Source organism: Rana temporaria, chromosome 2 (assembly GCF_905171775.1).
Source record: "Rana temporaria chromosome 2, aRanTem1.1, whole genome shotgun sequence".
NCBI classification, from domain to species: domain Eukaryota; kingdom Metazoa; phylum Chordata; class Amphibia; order Anura; family Ranidae; genus Rana; species Rana temporaria.
In genome coordinates, this window is record NC_053490.1 from 241525185 (window position 1) to 241546211 (window position 21027).

The 21027-nt window shown below is 42.2% G+C and overlaps 1 protein-coding gene across 3 annotated transcripts in view; it reads right to left on the reverse strand.

Moving 5' to 3' along the window:
- CLIP2 (CAP-Gly domain containing linker protein 2) overlaps positions 1 to 21027 on the reverse strand; it is a 172954-nt gene that overhangs the window by 92978 nt on the left and 58949 nt on the right. For all 3 annotated transcript variants that reach the window (XM_040336701.1, XM_040336703.1, XM_040336702.1), the window contains exon 2: positions 4687 to 4910. In XM_040336701.1, coding sequence (XP_040192635.1) covers positions 4687 to 4798 — 112 coding nt within the window. In that variant the 5' untranslated portion in view covers positions 4799 to 4910. The remainder of the gene's footprint in view (positions 1 to 4686; positions 4911 to 21027) is intronic.

Here is a 21027-nt window from a genome sequence, read left to right on the forward strand (position 1 = left end):
GTTGCAAGAGCAACAGCTCCTGTGTTGAACTGACAAATATGATAGATAACCAAATGTCTTTAATATGGTTTCACAGTGTTTTGAGTGTACTGATAACATTGGAAAAAGTTTTTCAAAGGATATCATATATGAAATTAACAAGCTTTGTATGCAAATAGAGTTAGCAAAGCAATACCAGGATGCAGGATCAAATTTCCAATAGGCACTGACTGAGCCTAGGGCCCAATAAGGAAGAAAAAAATATGTAAAGTTTCCTCATGATCTCTCTACACTAGGGATCTATTTAGGCCTGTAATATTGGGCTTTGGGCCAGTGTCAACAGGCAAATGTTACTTATTGTATTGACAGATGCATTTATCCTCCAGCTAACTACTTTCATCCCATAGACTTATATAGGGAGAGAAGTTTTGATGAGAAAAAAAGCCCATCAACACAGAATTATGTTCTTATGTTCAATCCTTCTAAAGCTATAAAATGACTGCAAAAAACAACTGCACATTATGGGTGTTTTGGTAGCTTGCATCTTGTAATAGATATGGGCAGCCGTGGAGAGAAACATTATAATTTATGATGTGCCAGGCACAAGTTTCCTGCCAAACATAAGTAAAAGAAGCACAAAAACAAAATAAGTACGGTAGGCCTTAGGCTAAGCCATAACACGAGGTCCAGCAAGAGTTCTTCAAGAACTGAAATATTTTCAACTTCTTTCAGAGCATCCCAGGAGCTCCCAATCCCTAAAATGCATACATTGATCTGAGAAATCTAAGTTGTGGTCTCCTCCCATCTCATGTGCCAAACTACTATAATTTATGGTGACCATCATATTTAACCACTTCAGCCCTTCCTGATTAGGCCATTTTTTGCGATATGACACTGCGTCGCTCAAACTGACAACTACGCAGTCGTGCGTCGTTGTACCCAAGCAAAATTATGTCCTTTTTTCCCCACAAATAGTGCTTTCTTTTGTATGATATTTATTAAAACAAGGCATAAAAGCACTTACATCTAGGTAAGTGAAGTAAAGCACATCGTGGAGTCCTGTGAGGTGAGTCTCTGCGCTGGCTGGGTAGCAGTGGTGGTTCGGTAGCCTTATCTCCTGTGGGCGCCGACCATCAGCTGGATGTATTAGGTTGGAACAGGAAGAGGGTCTGCAACGCACGTGGATCGCAGCGGCTCCTGACATCACCAAATATAATGCGATCCGGGGACGTCAGACGCCGCTGCGGCCCACGTGCATTCCAGCCCCTCTTCCTGTTCCAGCCTAATACATCCAGCTAACGATCGGCACCCACAGGAGGTAAGGCTACCGAACCACCACTGCTACCCAGCCAGCGCAGAGACTCACCTCATAGGACTCCACAATGTGCTTCACTTCACTTACCTAGATCTAAGTGCTTTTATGCCTTGTTTTAGTAAGTGTCATACAGTTTACTTCAGTTGCGCTTCTATCTTAGTTTTATATGGTCCTGGAGTTTTTGCTCCTGCTTCCCTCAAGAGGCTTGCCCTAAGTACAGAACTGTCCCCCATTATCACCATTGGACCATCATCCGTTGCCTGTACATAGACTTATTCCCCCTACATCTACATCATCCACAGGCCCCACTCAGACTGCGCCAGTATCATCCTATTCTATGTCTTATGCCGCGTACACACCATCACTTTATGTGATGAAAAAAAATGACGTTTTTAAAAAAGGTCACTTTAAATGACCGTGTGTGGGGGAAAACGCTGTTTTATGTCTTGTAAAAAACGACCAAAAAAAATTTAAGCATGCTTCAATTTTATGTGTCGTTTTTCAAAACGTCATTTTTTACTTCACAGAAATTGACCGTGTGTAGCAAAAAACGTCGTTTAAAACAACGTTTTTTCACCCGCGCATGCCCAGAAGCTACTTATGAAGCGAGCTTCAATGGAAAAAGTTGTGAGAACGTAACCTCGCTTTGCTAGAACATTGTGAGAAAAACGATGGCGTGTAGGCAACTTCGTCTTTGAAAATTGAAGTTTCAAAAACGTCATTTTTTACTTCACAGAAAATGTCGTTTGTTTTCATCACATAAAGTGATGGTGTGTACGGGGCATTACATGTAGCAACTTAAGGCTGCACACACTTGATTCAAGTTATTTTGGATAGAATGGGTTAATTTAATGTGATTTAAAATTCTTTAAACAGAAATCATGGGCCACTTAACATAAATTATTAAGATAAATAGCTACTTAGTGGAACACATGGTAGACAGAAGTCATTAAAAGCAGACATCTAGCATAAGTATCTGCACATTTTATTCATTTTCTTGACCTCCCTAGGTTTGTGTCAAAACTGGGTATATGCAAGAAGCCAAATATTCAGATTATTATTATTTATTCAGTCTTACACTGGAGATTAGCTCTACTTTCTTTAAGCCTGACACATCAGCTGGAATGTCAGGGGACCCCTAAAATATGACTGCCATTATAAGTGCCTGACCTCACATACTGATTGCTATCCACTCTTAGGTGTTTGGAGACAGCATATGCTGTCATGCAGTTAACAGGTCTACAATTGTTAAGTCACCTGTATTCCCCAATAATCAACCTGAAGAGTCAGGAAAAATACAAAATTATAACTTCTGTCAGATATAACTTCTGTCAGATATTTTTTTTGCCATCTATCCCATTGCAGAGATTTTTCGTCACCATTCACATCTCTGCCTCAACCAAATATCACCCAAACTGTCCTCTCTGCTCCTCTCAAGACCTCCTACTCTGAAGCTCCATTGTCTTCACCTCCCATGCTAGTCTCCAGGACTTCTCCAGAGCCTCTCCCATCCTCTGGAACTCCCTACCTCAATTTGTCCGGCTATCCCCTACTCTGGCTACCTTTAAGCGATCCCTGAAAACTCATCTCTACAGGAAAGCCTAATATTTTATCACTTCCATCAGCTCATCCCCCACAGTTATAACCTTTTGTACCACATTATAAATCCTGTATAATAATAATAATAACTTCCTGTTCCTAGCCAAACAGGAAGTGAGATGAAATCCCTGCAAATTAAGAGAATGCCTTGGGGAACCCCAGGTCACCAGAACAAGAGTCCCCATCGGAAGATTGGTTCTCTATTACTTTTCTGGTGACAACCCAAACTTTGAGATTTTCTTTTACTTTCACTTTCAATGATAATCGTAAATAGGACAAATATAAAGGGTAAATCTCCTTGATAGGGGCACAGACAGCAATACAAGCTGACAGGTGTTATAATCCCTCTCCACTCCATCCAACACTAAAAAGAAAAATTGCCTCTGGTTCTACTTTAGCTCTTATTTAGAGCTTAAACTGCTCTATGAGAATTTTAGTAGACTTGGAAACTTGTGGTGACATACGAATGTCTTTGAATTTTTTTGGTCAGGGTAACTAATTTTAGAATCTTTTCAGGGCAGTGATGGTTTGGAAAATGAAACTGATTGGTGCTGTGGGGTTTTAGACACACAGTAATCACACCTCCTTGACCACAGAGAGAAAGCTCCCAGTACTGTGGTTATCAGGAAACAGACAACCAGGAAGTGTGGAGATCAGAAAAGAATTACAGCAACTTGAGAGCAAAAACGAACAATGAGGACATGAAAACAGCACTGCATTAAGGTAAAGGAAGCTATTAAGATAAAAAAAAAATCCTTTACAAACCCTTTAAGGAAGTACTGCAAAAATATTTTCCTGATACATGCAAAGTGCTGTACCCAGCATCTATGATATACTACAGAGTCCCTGAAACAAAGAAAAATACCAAAAGAGCTCCCGCCTTGGCAATAAAATGCTCAGTGTGAACATGTTTTCTAGCTTAGAAGATCGATTCCACAAAGAAAAGAGAAAGGAGCTGGGTGATGATAAGAATTTTGGGTACTGCTTAATGTTTGGTGGGGCTGGGTAAATGCAATGATGGATAATGCATTAAAGTCTATTGGGTGACGCAGGTTCCTATTGGCAATCCACTCCCTGGATAAACATCAGTTGGACAAAAGACCTTCCCGGATCCCAATCCTGATCCTAAAGTTTCCTTTGGGAGTTAGGGGAACTGGTAATTTGCCAACACTGCTCTCACCCCCCCCCCCCTACTCTGACATAAACATGAACAATGGGATAAGCAAAGACAACTGGAAGTTGCAGGCAGCAGGTGAAGCATGCCTGTACATTTAACCATCTCTAAAGATTATGTATTCATTAAGATTTGCATTCACATGCTAGGTTCAATTAAAGTCGACCTATGCTCAAACTATAACAAGATGGATACAAAAAGTGAGAGAATAGCATTAAATACATTTTCTAGAGTAAAAACTACTCAAAATGCCTAGGCATTTGGTCACATGATCTGCGCTGAAGAGAAGGATCAGCCAATTTCTGTGTTCCCCTTGAACAAAGATCAAATCACGAATGTCCACTATTTCTACCTGTGTTAGCATTACTCGAGGGATCCCCTGACAGCATACAGTATTTTTCTTAACATTTGTGTTTTGGGCATCTTTAACATGAATGCCCATTCAGAGCAAAGCAACAGGTTGACTTTAATGCTGGCCCGTGTAGTGGGCTTCCCAGCTCTATTTCTAACATATTTGAAGTAGTTCCATGAACAATCTTTCAACAGTCAAATATCAAAATGCCAATTACTAATTTTAATAAGATGCACAGTGTGTGTATTTCCATAAATAAGTACATACTTTCTTTAGAACCAGCACTGCTAGTAACCCCAGACCCGGCTGAAGATCTTCCCACTGGGCTGGAATGCTTGGCTCCCCTCCCTGGGATTTTCAGTCCACTTGGCTTCAGCATATTTGTGGCTCTTTCTTCACCTTGTCAGCAAATTCACCTCCTCGGTCAGAGTCTTCTCACGTTTAATCATTAGCCTTGTGTGGTTTGGATGCTTCCTCTCATGCTTGGATACCTAAAACAAAAAAAATCACATTGTTAATACAGTACAGATGGATGTGCTTGTGATATTTCATGTATTATTCAGAAATATATTTTATATGCAAATATATATATATATATATATATATATATATATATATATATATATATGTTTGTTTCAAAATTAGTGGAAAGGTGACAAGGAGAAACCAATGTAAAAAAATATATACATGTATATATATATATATTTTTTTTTAATTTCATTCTCTTTATTAAGTACCGTTATATATTTTTAAACAATTGATAAGGTTGACAAGAAAGGTATTTACTGGTATATATTACAAGTGACACCATCACGCACATTCTAAACACCTATATACGCAATCCCCAAAATTGTATCTCTGCAGAAGACACATTATTTATTTAATTTACCCCCTTTAAAAAATGTATGCAATGTTCTACATATATTGTACATCCACAGTCGCTGCCTTCAAGGAGCTTACAATCCAAGGTCCCTATCTCATGCATACACACATACATTCTAGGGCCAGTTAAGAGAGGAACCAATTACCTACCACCATGTCCTTGGAGTGTGGGAAATAACCAGTACAGTATATATCTATATCTATATCTATATATATATATATATATATATATATATATATATATATATATCAATATAGATCTATCTACAGTATATATATACATATATACAGTATATATACTGTATATATAGAGAGAGAGAGACAGAGAGAGAGAGAGATTGATATAGATCTATATAGAGAGATTGATATAGATCTATAAGCATCACAAATCTGATTTGCACAACTGTTCACTTTCTAGAGGATCCAGGTCTCAATACTAATTGGTCTTTCTTTTCACTCTACGTGAAAGCAAATTGAACATCTGCATATAGAGGGACCTATTTTATTTTTGGTGGCCATGTTCAAACCCTCTACCTATGTGTGCAGCCATTCAATAGACTTGGGCTACCAAGAAAGCCCATAGTATGGGCCATAATGTAAGTAACTCCGGAACCAGATTTTCTCCTATTGAAGAATAGACCTGGTATAGAAAGTACATAATGACAGGATATTGGATCATAATATCATAATATCATAATATCACTATCATAGCTGTCAACACACATGCTTTTACATGCTGCTCCACAATAATGGATTAGCCAGTACAGATTTTGAGGATTTTTGAGTGTATAAAATTCTCGCTTTAGACACCTCTCTTGTCTTTTTAATCAAGCCTGTTGTCTGGGTGAAATGCGTTAGCCAGATCAGCACCTACAGTTAGCAAGATATAGCAACAAAGCTTTTTTACTACAGTGGCATTATCAGAGTGCTGCTTGTCAGTTCTTAGAGAGTTTGGTGTATCAAGAAAGGTCACGCTCATGGGCAGGCACCTGGTGTTTGGATGTGGGCATTTGGGAGCAGCGTTTTTGATTTTCTACTAATTGTGAGTTTAATTCAATCCTCATTTAATAAACGTGGCAAAGAAGAATGTGTCTTCGCACTGGAAATTACTGTACTAAAACTATTACGTCTTGTTAAATAAGTAGATCATATAATGGAGAAATTAACACAATTTAACTGACAGACTACGAACCCGCATTATATGGGATGTTTGGAGAACAATTAAAACATCTCCCGAATATTTGCAGGTTTGTAGCTCGAATGAAAGACCTAATGAGGGGGCGTGGCTTAGCAATGGCCGGGTGAAGACGTATTTTCAGTGAGCAAAAACTTTCCCCCAGCTTACCCTGGCTCCCAGTCAACTATTGCGCTTGAAAGCAAAGGCATGCTAACCAACAATAGACCCAGAACCAAACCACCACCCCGCAGAAATCGACCAATCACTCTGAGAAGCGGCATTCAGAGATTCCTCCGGGCACGCAGCGGGCATCACCAGGCGCCATTACAGGGATTCCACGTGGGCACCCGCTGGAGGTGAATACCGCTCCTGATCTGCTCTCCCCTTTCTTGCCGGGTACGGATACAGACCTGTGTTTTTGTTAGTGCAGATGCTGAAAAAACATTTGACAGAGTGAACTGGAACTTTATGTTCTCTGTCCTCCATCACATTGGATTGGGAGAGCAGATGCTTACATGGATAGGTGGGGTTTACTCTAATCCAACGGCTCAGGTGAAAGTGAATGGGCTGCTATCTGACCCTTTCCATATTGAAAACGGCACGAGGCAGGGATGCCCACTTCCCCCCTCCTTTTTGCCCTCTCCCTGGAACGTTTCTTATGTAAAATAAGACAGAATCCCAACATACAAGGACTCCCAATCGGAGACTCCCAGTGTAAAGTCTCTGCATATGCAGATGATCTACTTTTTTCCCTGACAAATCCAAGGACCTCCCTACCGAACCTAATGAAGGAATTCGACATATATGGAGGTATCTCAAATCTAAAAATTAATTTCAATAATTTAGAGGCTATGGGTGTAGCTGTCCCTCCCCACTGCATCTCAGCCATCCAGTCGAGCTTCCACTTAAAGTGGTCGACTTCGGCCCTCAAATACTTGGGGACATTTATCCCATCGGACTTATCACGCACATTCACTCTCAACTTTCCACCGCTGTTGACAAATACCCGATCCCTGCTAGACACCTGGCACAAAGGATTACACTCTTGGTTCGGCAGATGCAACATAAAAATGTTTATCCTTCCCAAATTCCTTTACCTCTTCCCATTCAGATCCCTACATCTTTCCTCAAACAAGTACAAGCCCTCTTCACCCGGTTTATCTGGGCCCAACAAGAAAACTAGAATAAACAAATTCCAAATGTCACTTCCCAAACAAAATGGAGGCCTGGCGGTGCCAGACATTCGGCGATACTAACAGGCCACTCACTTGGGCAGAGTTTTAGACTGGAGGCGAAACGGAACACATAAGCTTTGGACTCAAATAGAACAATCGCAGACCACTATTCCTCTAAGGCCCTGTACACACGATCAGTCCATCCGATGAGAGCGGTCCGAAGGACCGTTGTCATCGGTTAACCAATGAAGCTGACTGATGGTCTGATGTGCCTACACACCATCAGTTAAAAAAACGATCGAGTCCAACGCGGTGACGTAAAACACAACGAAGTTCAATGCTTCCAAGCATGGTCGACTTGATTCTGAGCATGCGCGGGTTTTTAACCGATGCTTTTGCGTACTAACCATCGGTTTTGACATATCGGTTAGGCGTCCATCGGTTAAATTTTAAAGCAAGTTCTCTTTTTTTTTGACCGAAGGATAACTGACCGATGGCGCCCACACACGGTCGGTTTGGACCGATGAAACTGACCTTCCGTTTGTTTTTATCGGTTTTGACCGACCATGTGTACGAGGCCTAAGAGGTGCACTTTGGTGTCACAACTCTTTGCCCCCGAGGTTGAAGTCCCACCCATTGATTGGGACTACGTTGAGACACAGCTCTCATGTAGACACACAAGCACGGTTGACGTCAGGGACTTCGCCACTTTTCCCGATCCTCGGACACCCGAACTTCACACCAGGACTACACCAGGCGGAATACTCAAGCTTGCGAGATCTGGGATGGGAACAGGCCTCCAAGTTTGTAGCGTCGGGTCGCTGGACGTCCCTCGCGGAGTTGAAGGACCCATAAGGTAACTACCACCTTCCCTTTTGGAAGGCGGCACAATTACACCACTTCCTCCACTCCATTCCTGACCCACAAGCCTTCTCCCGCCCACTGACAACTTTTGAGGAATGCTGCTCGGGGACTGGGCCAATTTCTCAGACCCTATCACAGATGTATTCTCTCTTGGGTTCGCCTCCTGAGCAGCCGGGCCTACGGTGCCTGGAGGGATGGGAGACTGAACTCAATCTGAAATTTTCAGTAGCACAGAAACAACGTATCATCACCTTTGCCATAAAATCCTCCTTATGTACCAAAATGCAGGAAACAAATTTAAAAATGTTCTCCAGATGGTACCTCACACTCACCAGGTTACACAAATGCTTCCCGTCTTCCTCGGACCGCTCTTGGCGGTGCGGGGAGGATAAGGGTTCATTGTTACATATTTTTTGGTCCTGTCCGGGACTGACGAATTTCTTTTTTTTTTTTAAAGGTAAATTTTTATTTTGAAATTTTTGTACATACAAAACAGACAATACAACAAACACACATCCTAGGCGAACATCGCCCGGTACATCATTTTACAAAACTTTGGTAGCTGGTACACATTGAGCATTTTCATAAAAACGCACAGAGAAAGGTGGGAGAAACAACAGAATCGTTAATTTACTCACTTAGATCTATTCAACGGGCAGAGGTATCAGTCATCAGTCAAAGTTCAAGGAGCAGGAGGTATGGTGCTCTCGGAATCAACCCAAGAGCCCCAGACCTTCAAGAATTTTTTTGGACACTCTCTGGCCTCATATGTCATCTTATACAGCGGTATAGCACGATTGATGGTGGTGAGCCAAAAGGTAATGGTAGGTAAGGATGGAGACTTCCAGTGGAAGGTTATAGACTTCTTAGCATAGAACAGTACTATCCGCAGGAAGGTTTGCATATTCTTAGATATAGTCTCGTCATCAATGTGGCCCAGACTGACGAATTTCTGGACATAGGTTCGTCGTATCACGCAAACATTCACAGAATACGAAATACTAGACAACGCGACTTTCTTCCTACTACACCAATCAAAGAACCCAATCACATCCTACAAAAATTCTTTGGTACGCCATCTCTTAAACGCAGCAAAGGCGTGTATTCCCCTTTACTGGAAGCAGCAGTGCCCACCGACTGATGGGTGCTGGCTGCGAAAGGTAGAAGAAATAAACAAAATGGAAGACCTGATCCTTACCGCGCAACACAAACAAGAGAAGTACAAAAAGACTTGGAGTCTTTGGAATATTTTCGTTTACTCTGATGAAGCAATATCCCTATTCCACTTTCTATTATTTCATTATTTCCGAAAATTAAAAATGAACAGGGAGAGGAACTTGCCACTTTCTGTAATTTTAAACAAGTAACCTGATAAGAATGTACAGTACATGCCATATTGACTCTCTCTATCCAGTATAACTGTTATACGGATACAATGTACCCAAACTTTCTGTACCTATTTCTTGATGACATATCCATCTATATTGTGATGTTGGAATCTCTCCATATGTGTTTTCTTAATAAAATGTTATATTTGAAAAAAAGAAAGACCTAATGAATCAATGACCCTGGGTTCACGGTGGTCAATGTTCACTTTGTTTCTTTTACTTTTCTTGTTTTAGTTAATTCGTTGTCAGTTTCTCCTCTGCAATTGTTATGTGGTAAATTACCATACATTGTTAGGTAGTTGACTGAAATAAATAGTTTTTCTCACATAAAAATTGAATGAATAAAAAAAATGCCTAATTTTGACCTGAAACTTTAATTGAAACAGACCTTTTACATTTTGGGGAAAAAATGGAAATGGTTTCAAGGGAAGGAATAATACCAAGCCATGTGCATGACCTTGGCGTACTGATGATCATTTGATTTCTTTGGAAAACCAGTACAGTGCCTTACACTGCCCTTATCCAGTTGAATGCCAAAAGCAGTAGCTAGGTAAATGATTTTCATGGCTTGGCAGCTATTTTTACAGGCTGAAGGATGCAGACAATCTGAAAGCAAAATAACAAAATGTAAGTAATACTATGGAGATAAGTGACAGCCTAATGTTGCTAGAACGCCAATAGAAGTTAATACAGCACATGGAATAGATACCACAAACATGACAAGGCACTCTTACAACTTCCACAACAGAAAGGTATTTATAAAACAGCTTCTTAAATGGTTAATCCTTAAGGGATCAGAAGCTCAGGGCCGTTGCACATGTGTTTTATACGAAAGTCAGCAGGATGCTTGTATACCGGTCTATTTCAAAGGAAGCGCTACAACAGATGTTCATGTGTGCTGAAAAAAGTTGGGAAATTTAACACTGATACTTTTACTCTTAATGTCATAATAATTTAAACTTTATAGCAGCTGTAATACTAAAAGCTGCATTTGTTACTATTTGGGGTACTATTTGGGCCCCAAAATGGACAGAACTTTGTTTATTGAAAAACAAAAAGCTTTGTTTATCAAGAAATAAAAAATAAGAAATGTACTAAAACAACTTATCTGACTATGTTTATAAAACCCCAGTCTAAAGAGCTGTTTAATAAAAATGTCAACTTTAGGCCCCGTACTCACGACCAAACATGTCTGCTGAAACTGGTCCGCGGACCAGTTTCAGTGGACATGTTCGTTCGTGTGTAGGCAGTAACGGACAGAATTCCAGCAAACAATCGTCGGCCAGACCGTTTTCCAACGAACAACTGTTTCCTGGTCTTGCTTTAAAACAGTCTGCTGGAATCGTGTCCGTCAGACATGTTCGGTCGTCTGTACACAAAAGCAGCGTACAAAAACCCCGCGCATGCTCAGTCCAAATGAGGAGACGGGAGCGCTCGTTCAGGTAAAACTCGCGTTTGTTTGGGATATGGCACATTCGTCATTAGAAACCTTTTATTCTAGCAAGAGAACAATGTCTTAAAAAGGCGCACTAAACCACATTTTCTTGCCTCGTTTTATTAATTCTTCTCTTGCTAGAATAACCCCGTTCTCTTGCTGATGCAATTTCAATAGAGTTGTCCCATACTGAAATGTCACATTTCTTGCTTGTGATGTAATCCTTTAATAATGTTTTCTATGCCAGACGTGTGTTTTGGTTGGTGGTCCTCCATAATTTATAGTAGTCATTTTTGTAAAGGAATGTGCATTTTTTTTTGTTTTTTTGTTGTTTCTAGTTATGTCACCATTTAAAATTTTTTTTTTTTTAATTTTTTTTTTTTTTTTTTTTTTTTTTTTGTGTTTCATTAGAGAATATTAAACCATGTTGGCACACCAAATGTCCCCCCACCCCCAAGGAGTGTGTCCTTTGTAAATTACCCATTGTATATTTATTAAAGGTTTGCTGCCTAATAATCCCCACAGTATAACAAACAATAGACATGTTTTCAAATGAAAGCAAAAAGCCTTTTATTCAGGCAAATGTCATCTCAAAAAATAAACAGAACGGCAGCACTAGAATAGATAGCAAACTATATGCAAACTTGCATTTCCAACATGGTGAAGGATAAACTTCCAAGCCTCAGGAGCCAAACACAAAAATATGAAGCAGCAGCACACAAACAAAGGAACCCAAACTGTGGTAGTACAAACAATATGTCCTTTATGTGGAAGGAAATGGAAGGCAGAAAATCAACGTTTCCTCCTCTTTCCAGCCTTCCCTCCAGGCAGCCTTCCAGCGGATCTAACACGGGGTCTTGCAGGTGGGGTCGATGTGGCAGCAGGAGGATGGTGTTCCGCAAGCCGGGCCGGGTCACATAGCCCAGTGTCTGGGGTCAGCAGGCCCTTCTGCATCCACCAAAGGACCTGGTTCATCAGGGCCTTTGCCAGTCTTCTCTGGTCCTCCTCCCCTTCATTTAAATCGTGGGCCAATGAGGCACTGAAGGCCTCTGTGGGGTTGAGGGGGGCCCTCATGATGGCGCTTGCCTCCTGTATCATGCGGAGGCTTGCCTCCTCCACAGGCCTCAACTACCTCCTTCGGCCTGATGGCCTCACCTGGGGGGGAGAAGACTGGCTGGTGGTGGTTCTCCTGGCCGGGGGGACCTGCTGCAGGCCACTGGGCCCAGCCTCCTCCTGGCTGCCACTGACCCCGGCCTCCTCCTGGCTGCCACTGACCCCGGCCTCCTCCTGGCTGCCACTGACCCCGGCCTCCTCCTGGCTGACAGACACCTGAGGATCTGCCACCTCCTGGCTGATCTCTTCTTCCTGTGTGGAAAAAAAAGGACATTTTTTACAATTTTGCTAAATAAAACCACACTCATTTTCATGTTTTTCGTTTAGTATTTTCTGTTCATTATTACTTGAATACACTCTACTTCTGACCCCTGCAGTTGTCATCCCTGACACCTATTTGTCTGTACACCTTTTTTTTTGCTTTTTCCCAGCTTGGCTTTTCTTTTACAATATCAAATCATTAATCCACCAATAATTATTTACGCCAGAAATATAGAGGAAACTACTATACCTCCTCATCGAAGGGTGGCAGATCTGCATCTCTGTCAGCCAGGCCCTCTTCCTCCGACTCTGCAGGGCTGTGGTCATCTGGGGAAGGTCCGCTGGAAGGTAGCATGGAGGAAAGGTTGGAAGAAAGACTCGACATCGTTTTCCTGCCTTCCATTTCGTCCCGCAAAAAAGCCATCTGTTTATAATACCACAGTTTGGGTTCCTTTGCTTGTCTTGCTGCTGCTCCCGATTTTAGGCTTTTATTAGCTTTGTATGCTCTCCTGTATGTGCTTCTGAGGTTGGCAAGTTTATCCTTCACCATGTTGGCAGTGCATCCTGGCACCCAAGTTTGCATATAGTTTGCTAGCTCTTCTAGTGCTGCCGCTCGTACCTCTTTATTGCAATATAATGCGTGTTTTGAATTCCACAGGATGGGCGTGTCCTGATATTTTTGAAGTAAGGGCTCTATAGCTTCCTTGGTTTGTAGTTGGTCCATTGAATTGTTTGAAAAATTATATTTCTTTTTGAGTCTAGATTCCAAAAACATAAACCACAGAAAAAAAAATATTCAAAAGGATCAGCGTTGACCTTGATCTAATATGTGTCTTCAAATTTATTACCTATATCTAATTACAAACACAGTCTCTCTTGTTTAAACAATGATTGGCAGCTCGGCCGCATTGCTTGTACCAAACATTGATTTGCTAGATGCAGAGCCATTGTTAACATTGCATTAACTAATTTTAATATAGAAAAATAAACAATGCTTACAAATGACAGTATTCATCTAGGCACTCTTTCAATGTGTAAATTTCATGCCCCTGACAATGGATGACATAAAAGACACTTCCTAATGACCTCTGTACAACCAACACTTGAACAATACTTTGCCTGATCTGAATTCAAAAACTTGTCAATGAGGTACAGCATTGTTCACATCTCTATTTTGTGAGGTGTCCAAAAGTATTTGGATACCAAAATAACATTGTGGTACCCCATAGACAGAATAGCTTAAAAAGGGTGCAACCAACAGCCCAAACCCCCATCCCATGTGTCTACATTTTCAAGGCCTCTGCTGATCACATTTTTAATTTCCTTACCTTCCTGTCTCTCGCTCCTCGTTTCTCACGCTCGCCTAATTACCGCGTAAGATGCGTTATCACGGCGTGCACCTTTTAAACACTCCGCGTATTTATTAAACCCCGCCCTCGTCACCTTTGCGAGGCCCCTAATCAATGAGTTTAGGAAATATGGCGTTAACTGTGTATGTTCTGGATGCGCTCGAAGATTCTCCGCGTAAACGACGTAAACACGTTGTTTGCATTCTCTACACTCCGCGTATGTATTAAACGCCGCCCTCTTCTCCGCCCATGGCGTAAGAATTCATCTTTTCCACGCCCATAATCTCTGTGGGAAAGGAAAGATGGCGATGTCACACGAGCGGGCACGATGCTCTCATGCCACAAGTGAAGGGACAGAGGCAGGGACGTCACGATCAAGGCCAAGAAGATACAAAGCCACTAATATGCGGTTCCAGGAAATGGTGGAGTTAGTTTACATCATGCGGAGGAAGGACTATGATGGTGAATTAGGGCCATACAAGACCCCTAACCGCCGAAAGGCACATATTATGGACAAGGTGGCGAGGAGAATGCAGAGGATGTTTGGGATCACCAGGTCCAAGGAACAGCTGAGGAAACGATGGTCAGACTTAAAATTGAGGGAGCCACATCAGATGAAGAAAATACTTAAAATTCTGCGTAAAAGTAAGTAAATATATATTGGGGTTGGGGGGGGGGTGGGTGATTGTCTGCAATAATGTGTTGTCATGTATATTTCACCATCTGCCTCCTTGGCCTGCTTGTAATTTTAAAGACATGTTGTCATTTATTTTTTATGACATAAATACCTACATATTTACAAATAGTGTTCTTAGTAAACCACGTAACATCACATAGTTTCTCAGAAAGGCTCGGTTATTCCAGGAACAACACACCTGGACATGACTCACTGGCCAAAAACTTTGTTTGTAAACATTGTGTAAAAGCTAGTTCTAGAAAATAAAATTATGAGAATGGGAAAGGCAAACAGGATTCATTCTAAAAACAGTGGTAATAAAGCAGATGTTTTCACATCTGCAATGCAGAGCACCTGTGTCTCCCCAAACCAAAAAAGGGTTTTGGTAGGGTCTCCCAGAAATACTGTTTAGGGGGGACATCCATGTGTGTCACTTTGCTAAAAAGGGGCAGGATCAGAGCTTGCCATATAGAAGTAATTGCAAAATGTAGGTTTGGTGAAAGATAAAAGTAACTAAATGAAAGCATCTTCTAAGCAATGTGTGCGATTTATGCTCTCCAATATCTGTGTGCTGATGAGTCTACATTTTTTTTGGTTTATTTCAGGGGAAAGAAGTCGCCAGCATTTGGAGGAGGCAGAGAGGGCCAGACAAGGCCAAAATCTGCCATCTCAACATGTGGAGGAGGAGGAGGATGTGGAAGGAGAAGAGGATGTGGAAGGAGAAGAGGATGTGGAAGGAGAAGAGGATGTGGAAGGAGAAGAGGATGTGGAAGGAGAGGAGGAAGGAAGAAAGGAGGAAGGAAGAGAGGAGGAAGAAGTAATTTTGGACTTAGAATTTATAGCAGATGAAGGGCAAGTGGCGGAAGAACAATTTGGCGAATTGAAAGAAGGTGGATTGATGGATGAAGGAGGAGTCCAAGATGATGGGGAAGTGGTGGAAGAAGGAGGAGTGATAGAAGATGATGGGGAGGTGGTGGAAGAAGGAGGAGTGATAGAAGATGTCGAAGAGGTGGAAAGGAGAAGCCCATCAGGTCAGTGTCACCCTAGCTTGATTCAAAAAAACATATGTAGATAGGCCTCATCGAAAAATAATGTTGTAAATGACAATTTTTTTTTTTTTTTTTAGGGGAGGAGGATGGTGTGCCAATATTTTCACGTGCAAGTGCTGCTATAATTATTCAGCAGGTAATGGAGTGCAGCACTGAAATGCACAATATGCGTGAAAGGATGGTTGTCATGGAAGAGAATTTAACAAATGTCCTTTTGGAATGCTGCACGGAAATGGACAATATGCGGCAAAGAATGATGGTCATCGAATCTAATTTTAAAAATATTATTGACATGATGGGCCGTGTCAAAGACTGAAACACCCCCCGCCCATCCCCCACCCCCACAAACATTTTTACTGTTTTAATAATGAATACGCCAAAATTTGAAGATACACACACAGTGTGCCAACATGTGCTTTCTGCCATCACAGAATATCTAGTGTCTGTGCTTTGTGGGTCCAACCCCCTCCTCCATCCTCAAGTAGTTGAGAGGAAGGGTTTGCTCCCACAGAACACAGACATTGATCACCCATGATGTCAGATAGCACATGTGGCCATTTGTCTGTTGAACCAATGACATTTGGCGAGTTTGCACTGAATGTGTGTATCTTCAAATTTTGGCGTGTTCCAGTGTGAAAGCACACCATGACTGACTGCTGTTGTGATTTTTTATATTTTTTGAATTGGATTTTGTTACTTTTTGACCATGTTGAACATTTTGGGATACTATAAAGTTTAGACCATAAAGAATAAACAACGCCAAAAAAAAAAAAAAGATATATATATAGAATTATAAATCTCTCTAATCACTGAATTTAGTGAAGTCGAGATTTGACTCCAAAATCTCCCAAAAAAATTTGCTTATTAAAAAACACACCAAAAAAAAATGCTTAAAAAAATATTGGTTTTTGTGCATAAAAAATATGCCGAGAAAAAAAAAAAAAAAGGCGGTAAACACCCCAACAAAAATAGTATATATATATATATATGTAAACAATAAATCTAACTATATTTGATAAAAAAAAATGTGAACTTGTTAAAAAATGTATAATCTGCATAATATTTTTGGTTGAATTACCTGAAAAAAAAAAAAAAAAAAAAAATTTTTGTAGACTCCTAAGTACAAAAGCAGGGAGTAATGAAAAAAATATAAAATAATTTTTGGGGTCATGAACAAGCAAAAATTAAAATACTTGACCTCAAAATTTACAAATGGAGTTGCTTCTTATTTCTAGACTCAATACCCTGTTTGTAGATGAGTGAATACTGTGCAAAATGTGGTTAGTTACTAAAAGTGGAGAAATCAATTATGCATTAAAATGGCAGAAGTTAGTTAGAGAACCAGGAAGACAGATAAAAAGAGAAAAAGCATTAATGACAAACAACTGTATAAAGTCCAATGGTCTAATTATTTATTAGTTGAGAGAATATTCCTTTCTTTGGGGGCCGAATTAGAAAGAAATATGATCTGGCATAGCAATGGCCCCCCGACCCATGAAGTACTCAACATATTTGTCGCGTACCTCACGAGCTGATTGGGGGGCCAAGCCAGCGCGACCAGTGTCCAGCCCGGGAAGGGGATCTGAGGGTAGTCTTGCCTCAGAACCGATGTCGGGTAGGTACGTCTGGGAGTGCCTGCGTAAAAAGTTGTGCAAAATGCAGCAGGCAAATACAACGGTGTCCAATTTATATTCCGCCAGATGTATCGATGTCCTGAACAGGCGGAACCGGTTGGTGAGTATCCCAAAGGCATTCTCGACTACCCTCCGAGCCCTGGCCAACCGAAAATTAAACACACTCCTCTCTGAGGTGAGGGTCCTCTGGGGAAAAGGCCGCATGAGGTGAGGACCAAGCCCGAAAGCCTCGTCCGCTAGGAACACAAACGGAAGTCCTTCCACATTATCTTCATCTGGTGGCAATGCCAGACCACCAGCTTGGAGACGATCATAGAAATCAGTCCGTGCGAACACTCCCCCATCAGACATCCGGCCGTTCTTCCCCACGTCCACATATAGAAACTCATACTGTGCCGACACCACCGCCATCAACACAATACTATGATAACCCTTGTAATTATAATAGTAGGACCCCGAGCGGGGTGGGGGCACAATGCGGACGTGTTTCCCATCTATTGCTCCACCGCAGTTTGGAAAATCCCACCGCTGGGCAAATTGGGAAGCCACAGACTGCCATTCCTGTGGTGTGGAGGGTAGCTGTGGGGACAAACAAAAAAAGAGATTTAGTACTTTGGCACAAAAACATCCTACAAGCATCCTTGTGACAGTTCACAGTATTAAAATTGCATTTGAAAAATGTGCATGGAGAATTTGGGAAATGAAATATATAGGGCCACTTCATTAAGAGACTCCACAGCCCTCTGATGGGGACAATAAAAGTTTGAAGGGGGGGGGGGGGGGGGACACAAAAACCAAAAAGTCCTGTTTTAAAAAATGGCAAGGTGGGTTTGTCCCTAGGATAGCATGCTAGACAGGTTAATATTGGGTAAGGGACAAATATGCAGGTAGCTCAAGAATAAAACATGTAAAGCTTATATCAACATGCATAGGGAGAAAAGGGAACGTTAGTTAAACACACAGCATATCTGGGAAATGAAAAAAAAAGTTAGTTGGCCACATTATTACAGCCAGGAAACTTACCTTAATATACTCCTCATGCATAACTTTGATGATGGCAGCACACGTGTCCGGTATGATGACCCCAAGCGCCTGCGGAGAGATGCCTGTCGAGAACTTGAGGTCCTGCAGGCTCCTCCCAGTCGCCAGGTACCGCAACGTGGCAATAAGCCTCTGCTCGGCCGTGATGGCTTGGCGCATCACAGTGTCCTGCCTCGTGATATAGGGGGACAGAAGATCCAGCAGACGGTTGAATACGGGGTCCGTCATGCGGAGAAAATTCCTAAAGTCATTAGGATTATTCTCCTGGAGTTCCCTAAGCAGAGGCATATGTGAGAACTGGTCACGCTGGCGCAACCAATTCTTGGTCCAGAAACGCCTCCGCCCCCTGTTTCTGGCCAAAGTACTGGACAAATGAACATATCCAGCAGCCATCCCATAAACAGCACCAACTCGCGAAAATTGACGCTGCTGCTCCATCATGGCTTCAAACCGGCCGGCTGGTCAGTCAAGAACACACTGAAACAGAAAGCACTCGCAAATCCAGCACTACCTGCGACAAACGCGTGACAAACAGATACGAGCGCACAGGATGCAACTGCTAAAGCAGAAACAACCTGCTAGCCTATAGCCGAATGACAACTACGTTACCGCAAGCACACGCACTGAACCCGTGAATACACGCTGTCAAAGCCTGGAGACCGAGAAGCGCGAATCAGCTCTAACCAAACCTTCACTAACACGAGCAAACCCGTAACTAGCAAAAGAGGAACAGAGGGCGGCGCCATTAAGTTTGGTCTTCCCCTTTATAGTGACGTCGTACGTAGTTTACGTGCACGCGTTCCGGTACGACGGTAATTTGGTCCGCTGGTGTGTACACGCCAGCGGAACAAAACACAAATCAGCCTTGTACGCCGGAAACTGTCGGGCAGACAGTTTCCAGCGCACAGATCCGGTCGTGAGTACAAGGCCTAAGGGTCCGTTTACACCAGAACAGGGTGTGGGAAACGGTTTTGACAAAGGTGGTGATCTGCGATTTTTATTGTGAGTGTGACATTATGTCGGACACATCGGACATATTTGACGCTATTTTGGGACCATTGCTATTTATACAGCGATCAGTGCTATAAAAATGCACTGATTACTGTGTAAATGACACTGGCAGGGAAGGGGTTAACACTAGGAGGCGATCAAGGGGTAAGTGTGTCCTAGGGATTGATTCTAACTGTAGGGGTGATGATCTCACTAGAACATGACAGAGATCACTGCTCCCGATGACAGGCAGATCAGGGAAATGCCTTGTTTACATAGGCATTTCACCGTTCTGCCACGATCGCGGGACACCCACAGACACGGTCATGCAGTACGCGGCGGGCATGGTCACGCAGTACGCGGCTGGCGCACGCTCACTAGCTCTAAAGGGGGCGTACAGGTATGCCCGTTTGCCAAGTGGTTAAATGTGCGGAACGCTTTAACGTTTTTTCCCCTTGTGCCTATTTTTTTAATGTTTTTTTTTTTTTTTAAAGCGGGAGTTCTGCTGGAAAACGTTTTTTTTTAAAGAAGTTTTTGTAACACTGATGGTACAACGAAAATTGTACTCACCAGTCTCCTGCTTGCAGCCGCTACGAAGACGATTTCCCCCAAAAGAATATTTTATAAAAATCGATGATGGACATTGCCATCTTGACTGCGGGCACTCTGAAGCCCTCCTGAAGCCCTTCCGGGATGCGGTGATTGTATCAGGCGCACGCACAGTGTGACGGCGAGCAGCGCCGTCAACACTGCGCCGTTGCTAGGACAACGGCCGGCAGCGTCCTGAAAAGGACACTCCCCGCTGTGACTAGCAGACAAGTTACTAGTCACGTGACCCGCGAGATATCGCGGGATTTTCTAACACGGCGCGTCTCCTGGGATTCTCAGGACTAACTCCCAGGAGACATAGCGCTGGTGGGGATTGAAAGCCACGCCCACTCCCGCGGGGAAAAGTGAGTGACAGCTCACTAAAGGCCCTCGTTCAAAGGTAAGGAGGCCGATTAAAAAAAAAAAAAAACGGATGCAGAGCTAACTGTGGAAGCTGGTTTGAAACAGAAAAAGTTGCCAATTAGGGTGAACTACCGCTTTAATAAAGAAGCTTTTATCTGCATTATATAGGTGTGCAGCTGTCCAATCTTCTTTCAAAACTTTTTTTTTCAAAATGTTCTGTCTTTGTTTATTTGTTTGGCAAAAAATAAAAAACGCAGAGGTGATCAAATACCACCAAAAGAAAGCTCTATTTGTGGGAACAAAATGTTTGGGTACAGTGTAGCATGACCGCGCAATTGTCATTTAAACAGCGACAGCGCAGAAAGCTGAAAATTGGCTTAGGCAGGAAGGGGGGTAAGTCCCTGATATTGAAGTGGTTAAAGAAGTGCATGCACTGCTTTTCGTACGGTGCAGTGCGATATCAGCCCATTTAAATGAATGGCTTAAAATGCACTGTACTCAAATCACACAAAGCCCTGGTGTGAACTGGCCTTACTCAAACATGTGTTTAGAGGCAGACTAGGATTTCATGCGGTAGACTCAGGGGTCAAGTCCTGGGGAAAAAAGTGTGGGAACTCCCACCC